At 39.4% G+C, this 8,681-nt stretch overlaps 1 protein-coding gene across 2 annotated transcripts in view; it reads right to left on the bottom strand.

Moving 5' to 3' along the window:
* Nucleotides 1-6,774: 6,774 nt before the first annotated feature.
* Nucleotides 6,775-8,681, bottom strand: part of LOC139372801 (type 2 phosphatidylinositol 4,5-bisphosphate 4-phosphatase-like) — a 53,224-nt gene continuing 51,317 nt past the window's right edge. For both annotated transcript variants that reach the window (XM_071112604.1, XM_071112605.1), the window contains one exon: nt 6,775-7,138. In XM_071112604.1, the coding sequence (XP_070968705.1) occupies nt 6,995-7,138 (144 nt within the window). In that variant the 3' untranslated portion in view covers nt 6,775-6,994. The remainder of the gene's footprint in view (nt 7,139-8,681) is intronic.

Genomic DNA, 8,681 nt, shown 5'->3' with positions numbered 1-8,681 from the left:
GATAGAGCTGGTATTATAAACCCTAACCCTTCACTGGTGTATATTATAGAGAGATAGAGCTGGTATTATAAACCCTTCACTGGTGTCTATTATAGAGAGATAGAGCTGGTATTATAAACCCTTCACTGGTGTCTATTATAGAGAGATAGAGATGGTATTATAAACCCTTCACTGGTGTATATTATAGAGAGATAGAGCTGGTATTATAAACCCTTCACTGGTGTCTATTATAGAGAGATAGAGCTGTTATTATAAACCCTTCACTGGTGTCTATTATAGAGAGATGGAGCTGGTATTATAAACCCTTCACTGGTGTCTATTATAAAGAGATAGAGCTGGTATTATAAACCCTAACTCTTCACTGGTGTCTATTATAGAGAGATAGAGCTGGTATTATAAACCCTTCACTGGTGTCTATTATAGAGAGATAGAGTTGGTATTATAAACCCTAACCCTTCACTGGTGTCTATTATAAAGAGATAGAGCTGGTATTATAAACCCTAACCCTTCACTGGTGTCTATTATAGAGAGATAGAGCTGGTATTATAAACCCTAACCCTTCACTGGTGTCTATTGTAGAGAGATAGAGCTGGTATTATAAACCCTTCACTGGTGTCTATTATAGAGAGATAGCGCTGGTATTATAAACACTAACCCTTCACAGGTGTCTATTATAGAGAGATAGAGCTGGTATTATAAACCCTTCACTGGTGTCTATTATAGAGAGATAGAGCTGGTATTATAAACCCCAACCCTTCACTGGTGTCTATTATAGAGCGATAGAACTGGTATTATAAACCCTTCACTGGTGTCTATTATAGAGCGATAGAGCTGGTATTATAAACCCTAACCCTTCACTGGTGTCTACTATAGAGAGATAGAGCTGGTATTATAAACCCTAACCCTTCACTGGTGTCTATTATAGAGAGATAGAGCTGGTATTATAAACCCTTCACTGGTGTCTATTATAGAGAGATAGAGCTGGTATTATAAACACTAACCCTTCACTGGTGTCTATTATAGAGAGATAGAGCTGGTATTATAAACCCTTCACTGGTGTCTATTATAGAGAGATAGAGCTGGTATTATAAACCCTTCACTGGTGTCTATTATAGAGAGAAAGAGCTGGTATTATAAACCCTTCACTGGTGTCTATTATAGAGAGATAGAGCTGGTATTATAATCCCTTCACTGGTGTCTATTATAGAGAGATAGAGCTGGTATTATAAACCCTTCACTGGTGTCTATTATAGAGAGATAGAGCTGGTATTATAAACCCTTCACTGGTGTCTATTATAGAGAGATAGAGCTGGTATTATAAACCCTTCACTGGTGTCTATTATAGAGAGATAGAGCTGGTATTATAAACCCTAACCCTTCACTGGTGTCTATTATAGAGAGATAGAGCTGGTATTATAAACCCTAACCCTTCACTGGTGTCTATTATAGAGAGATAGAGCTGTTATTATAAACCCTAACCCTTCACGGGTGTCTATTATAAAGAGATAGAGCTGGTATTATAAACCCTAACCCTTCACTGGTGTCTATTATAGAGAGATAAAGCTGGTATTATAAACCCTAACCCTTCACTGGTGTCTATTATATAGATAGAGCTGGTATTATAAACCCTTCACTTGTGTCTATTATAGAGAGATAGAGCTGGTATTATAAACCCTAACCCTTCACTGGTGTCTATTATAGAGAGATAGAGCTGGTACTATAAACCCTTCACTGGTGTCTATTATAGAGAGATATAGCTGGTATTATAAACCCTAACCCTTCACTGGTGTATATTATAGAGAGATAGAGCTGGTATTATAAACCCTTCACTGGTGTCTATTATAGAGAGATAGAGCTGGTATTATAAACCCTTCACTGGTGTCTATTATAGAGAGATAGAGATGGTATTATAAACCCTTCACTGGTGTATATTATAGAGAGATAGAGCTGGTATTATAAACCCTTCACTGGTGTCTATTATAGAGAGATAGAGCTGTTATTATAAACCCTTCACTGGTGTCTATTATAGAGAGATGGAGCTGGTATTATAAACCCTTCACTGGTGTCTATTATAGAGAGACAGAGCTGGTATTATAAACCCTAACCCTTCACTGGTGTCTATTATAGAGAGATAGAGCTGGTATTATGAACCCTTAACTGGTGTCTATTATGGAGAGATAGAGCTGGCATTATAAGCCCTTCACTGGTGTCTATCATAGAGAGATACAGCTGGTATTATAAACCCTTCACTGGTGTCTATTATAGAGAGATAGAGCTGGTATTATAAACCCTAACCCTTCACTGGTGTCTATTATAGAGAGATAGAGCTGGTATTATAAACCCTTCACTGGTGTCTATTATAGAGAGATAGAGCTGGTATTATAAACCCTTCACTGGTGTCTATTATAGAGTGATAGAGCTGGTATTATAAACCCTTCACTGGTGTCTATTATAGAGAGATAGAGCTGGTATTATAAACCCTTCACTGGTGTATATTATAGAGAGATAGAGCTGGTATTATAAACCCTTCACTGGTGTCTATTATAGAGAGATAGAGCTGTTATTATAAACCCTTCACTTGTGTCTATTATAGAGAGATAGAGCTGGTATTATAAACCCTTCACTGGTGTCTATTATAGAGAGATAGAGCTGGTATTATAAACCCTTCACTGGTGTCTATTATAGAGAGATAGAGCTGGTATCATAAACACTAACCCTTCACTGGTGTCTATTATAGAGAGATAGAGCTGGTATTATAAACCCTTCACTGGTGTCTATTATAGAGAGATAGAGCTGGTATTATAAACCCTAACCCTTCACTGGTGTCTATTATAGAGAGATAGAGCTGGTATTATAAACCCTAACCCTTCACTGGTGTCTATTATAGAGAGATAGAGCTGGTATTATAAACCCTTCACTGGTGTCTATTATAGAGAGATAGAGCTGGTATTATAATCCCTTCACTGGTGTCTATTATAGAGAGATAGAGCTGGTATTATAAACCCTTCACTGGTGTCTATTATAGAGAGATAGAGCTGGTATTATAAACCCTTCACTGGTGTCTATTATAGAGAGATAGAGCTGGTATTATAAACCCTAACCCTTCACTGGTGTCTATTATAAAGAGAGAGAGCTGGTATTATAAACCCTAACCCTTCACTGGTGTCTATTATAGAGAGATAGAGCTGGTATTATAAACCCTAACCCTTCACTTTTGTCTATTATAAAGAGATAGAGCTGGTATTATAAACCCTAACCCTTCACTGGTGTCTATTATAAAGAGAGAGAGCTGGTATTATAAACCCTAACCCTTCACTGGTGTCTATTATAGAGAGATAGAGCTGGTATTATAAACCCTAACCCTTCACTTTTGTCTATTATAAAGAGATAGAGCTGGTATTATAAACCCTAACCCTTCACTGGTGTCTATTATAGAGAGATAGAGCTGGTATTATAAACCCTTCACTGGTGTCTATTATAGAGAGATAGAGCTGGTATTATAAACCCTTCACTGGTGTCTATTATAGAGAGATAGAGCTGGTATTATAAACCCTAACCCTCCACTGGTGTCTATTATAGAGAGATAGAGCTGGTATTATAAACCCTTCACTGGTGTCTATTATAGAGAGATAGAGCTGGTATTATTAACCCTAACCCTTCACTGGTGTCTATTATAGAGAGATAGAGCTGGTATTATAAACCCTTCACTGGTGTCTATTATAGAGAGATAGAGCTGGTATTATAAACCCTAACCCTTCACTGGTGTCTATTATAAAGAGACAGAGCTGGTATTATAAACCCTAACCCTTCACTGGTGTCTATTATAGAGAGATAGAGCTGGTATTATAAACCCTAACCCTTCACTGGTGTCTATTATTGAGAGATAGAGCTGGTATTATAAACCCTTCACTGGTGTCTATTATAGAGAGATAGAGCTGGTATTATAAACCCTAACCCTCCACTGGTGTCTATTATAGAGAGATAGAGCTGGTATTATAAACCCTTCACTGGTGTCTATTATAGAGAGATAGAGCTGGTATTATAAACCCTAACCCTTCACTGGTGTCTATTATAGAGAGATAGAGCTGGTATTATAAACCCTTCACTGGTGTCTATTATAGAGAGATAGAGCTGGTATTATAAACCCTAACCCTTCACTGGTGTCTATTATAAAGAGACAGAGCTGGTATTATAAACCCTAACCCTTCACTGGTGTCTATTATAGAGAGATAGAGCTGGTATTATAAACCCTAACCCTTCACTGGTGTCTATTATTGAGAGATAGAGCTGGTATTATAAACCCTTCACTGGTGTCTATTATAGAGAGATAGAGCTGGTATTATAAACCTTAACCCTTCACTGGTGTCTATTATAGAGAGATAGAGCTGGTATTTTAGTTTGTACCAAAAACAAATGAGCCATGAGAAACAGAAACAGAGAACGAGTCACATTTGTTAATTTTATTGATAAATTATGTTTTTTAAATGTTGTATTATTCCAAGCCTCAGTTTCAATGCGCTGAATTAACTATGTACAAGAAGAGACTTCTGTTTCATCATCACATTCAGAACAAGATTAGTTAAGAGATTGTGCCTATTTTGTCTAGACAGGATTGCATATCTACCGCAACACTAGCTAGGTTTCACTGGCTTCAGGAAACAATCAGGCAATAAGCAGGAAGTCAGCCACATTCTAGTAGCAGAGGTGGGAGAGCTGGACAGTTAAGGATAATGATAAGGGGCCAGTATAGTATAGTGTAGTATAGTAAAGTATAGTGAAGGTAAAGCAGAGTGAAACACTAGGACATGATAACAGTATAGTGAAGGCAGAGTGAAACATTAGGACATGATAACAGTATAGTGAAGGCAGAGTGAAACACTAGGACATGATAACAGTATAGTGAAGGCAGAGTGAAACACTAGGACATGATAACAGTATAGTGAAGGTAAAGCAGAGTGAAACACTAGGACATGATAACAGTATAGTGAAGGTAAAGGCAGAGTGAAACACTAGGACATGATAACAGTATAGTGAAGGCAGAGTGAAACACTAGGACATGATAACAGTATAGTGAAGGTAAAGGCAGAGTGAAACACTAGGACATGATAACAGTATAGTGAAGGTAAAGCAGAGTGAAACACTAGGACATGATAACAGTATAGTGAAGGCAGAGTGAAACACTAGGACATGATAACAGTATAGTGAAGGTAAAGCAGAGTGAAACACTAGGACATGATAACAGTATAGTGAAGGTAAAGCATAGTGAAACACTAGGACATGATAACAGTATAGTGAAGGCAGAGTGAAACACTAGGACATGATAACAGTATAGTGAAGATAAAGCATAGTGAAACACTAGGACATGATAACAGTATAGTGAAGGTAAAGGCAGAGTGAAACACTAGGACATGATAACAGTATAGTGAAGGCAGAGTGAAACACTAGGACATGATAACAGTATAGTGAAGGCAGAGTGAAACACTAGGACATGATAACAGTATAGTGAAGGCAGAGTGAAACACTAGGACATGATAACAGTATAGTGAAGGTAAAGCAGAGTGAAACACTAGGACATGATAACAGTATAGTGAAGGCAGAGTGAAACACTAGGACATGATAACAGTATAGTGAAGGCAAAGGCAGAGTGAAACACTAGGACATGATAACAGTATAGTGAAGGTAAGGCAGAGTGAAACACTAGGACATGATAACAGTATAGTGAAGGCAGAGTGAAACACTAGGACATGATAACAGTATTGTGAAGATAAAGCATAGTGAAACACTAGGACATGATAACAGTATAGTGAAGGTAAAGGCAGAGTGAAACACTAGGACATGATAACAGTATAGTGAAGGCAGAGTGAAACACTAGGACATGATAACAGTATAGTGAAGGCAGAGTGAAACACTAGGACATGATAACAGTATAGTGAAGGCAGAGTGAAACACTAGGACATGATAACAGTATAGTGAAGGTAAAGCAGAGTGAAACACTAGGACATGATAACAGTATAGTGAAGGCAGAGTGAAACACTAGGACATGATACCAGTATAGTGAAGGCAGAGTGAAACACTAGGACATGATAACAGTATAGTGAAGGTAAAGCAGAGTGAAACACTAGGACATGATAACAGTATAGTGAAGGTAAAGCAGAGTGAAACACTAGGACATGATAACAGTATAGTGAAGGCAGAGTGAAGCACTAGGACATGATAACAGTATAGTGAAGGCGTACTGAAACATACTTGGGAAATGTACATGGGCAGCAACGTTGGCACACACGGCTTTAAGGAGGAAGATGTAAAAGGGGATCCTTTCAGAGTACTAAACATCAAGGACCAATACTGTGTATTATACCGGCAGGGCGTTACGGGTTACATACAGTATGGAGATAGAGAGAGACAGCTTTTGGAGCTGGGGTAACTAGCAGCAACTGAACAGAATAATTGAATATAATTGTAGTGCAATTGTCAAAATTGTTGTTAATTTAATTTGGTCTGGTTGGGAACGCCATGTCTGTCAGTCAGTCAAATCGTTTACCTGGTCCAGGAGAGAGACGGCCCAGCTGTCCGGCTTCCTATTAAAATCATCATATTTATCAAAGTAATTTATCAGTTTCAATGTTAATTACATCACTATATATGATAAATCAAACCAATTAAACAATTATAAAGATCTCAATTCCTGATCTGCATTAAAAAAAATAAAAGTTTTCAGAGTTAATTACAAAAACCAGGGCTGGATTTCTGTTTTCTCCTGGATCAGGACTGGATCAGGACTGGATCAGGACTGACCTCCGTCTTCATCTGAATAACAACAACATAAACAACTAAAAGGGAGAAACACAGTACAACGGTCTGTCTCTGTCTGTCCGTCCGTCCGTCCGTCTGTCTGTCTGTCTAGGAAAAGCTGTTCTCTGGATAGCTGACTTCGATGGTCTGTCTGTCTAGGAAAAGCTGTTCTCTGGATAGCTGACTTCGATGGTCTGTCTGTCTAGGAAAAGCTGTTCTCTGGATAGCTGACTTTGATGGCTCCCCAGTAACAAGCTCGTATCAGACAGATCAGACCCAGGAGATAGGAGAACGCCCAGGACACATAGGTGGCATGGTAACGACTGGCAAAGTCCTGAGTCCCCACCTGGAGAGGCAGAGAGAGGGGGAGAGAGAGAGAGGGGGAGAGAGAGAGAGAGAGAGAGACAGAGAGACAGAGAGAGAGAGAGTGAGAGGAAGAGAACGAGAAAGGGAGAGAGTGAGAGAGAAAGAGGGAGAGAATGAGAAAGGGAGAGAGGGAGAGAGGTAGATGGGAGAGAAATAAAGAGGGAGATAGTGAGAGGGAGAGAACGAGAAAGGGAGAGAGGTAGGGAGGGAGAGAGGTAGAGAGGGAGAGAGGTAGAGAGGGTGAGAGGGTGAGAGGGAGAGAAAGGAGAAAGGGAGAGAGGGAGAGAGGGAGAGAGGTAGAGGGAGAGGGAGGGAGAGAAGGAGGGATTGACAGCAAAAGGGAGGGAGAAATAGAGAGGGAGAAATAGAGAGAGAAGGAGGTTCATCACAGTGACAGAACAGAATGATCTATTCCTGTATTAACACTGTTCCTGGTGATAGTTAAATGTAGATTGAGATGATGTTGTCACGGTAACTCTGATATCACCTTTACATTATTATCATCTGAGCAATAATATGTTGTATGGGTTAGTCAGCATCACACATGTCCTAGTCTGGTAATGGGTTAGTCAGCATCACACATGTCTTAGTCTGGTAAATATGGGTTAGTCAGCATAACATGTCCTAGTCTGGTAAATATGGGTTAGTCAGCATCACACATGTCCTAGTCTGGTAAATATGGGTTAGTCAGCATCACATGTCCTAGTCTGGTAAATATGGGTTAGTCAGCATCACAATGTCCTAGTCTGGTAAATATGGGTTAGTCAGCATCACAATGTCCTAGTCTGGTAAATATGGGTTAGTCAGCATCACACATATCCTAGTCTGGTAAATATGGGTTAGTCAGCATCACACATGTCCTAGTCTGGTAAATATGGGTTAGTCAGCATCACATGTCCTAGTCTGGTAAATATGGGTTAGTCAGCATCACACATGTCCTAGTCTGGTAAATATGGGTTAGTCAGCATCACATGTCCTAGTCTGGTAAATATGGGTTAGTCAGCATCACACATGTCTTAGTCTGGTAAATATGGGTTAGTCAGCATCACACATGTCCTAGTCTGGTAAATACGGGTTAGTCAGCATCACACATGTCTTAGTCTGGTAAATATGGGTTAGTCAGCATCACATGTCCTAGTCTGGTAAATATGGGTTAGTCAGCATCACACACGTCCTAGTCTGGTAATGGGTTAGTCAGCATCACACATGTCTTACTCTGGTAAATATGGGTTAGTCAGCATCACGCATGTCATAGTCTGGTAAATATGGGTTAGTCAGCATCACACATGTCCTAGTCTGATAAATATGGGTTAGTCAGCATCACATGTTCTAGTCTGGTAAATATGGGTTAGTCAGCATCACAATGTCCTAGTCTGGTAAATACGGGTTAGTCAGCATCACAATGTCCTAGTCTGGTAAATATGGGTTAGTCAGCATCACATGTCCTAGTCTGGTAAATATGGGTTAGTCAGCATCACACACGTCCTAGTCTGGTAAATATGGGTTAGTCAGCATCACACACG

The sequence above is a fragment of the Oncorhynchus clarkii genome, chromosome 18 (assembly GCF_045791955.1).
Source record: "Oncorhynchus clarkii lewisi isolate Uvic-CL-2024 chromosome 18, UVic_Ocla_1.0, whole genome shotgun sequence".
NCBI lineage: Eukaryota > Metazoa > Chordata > Actinopteri > Salmoniformes > Salmonidae > Oncorhynchus > Oncorhynchus clarkii.
This window is presented reverse-complemented; position numbering and strand designations above follow the sequence as displayed.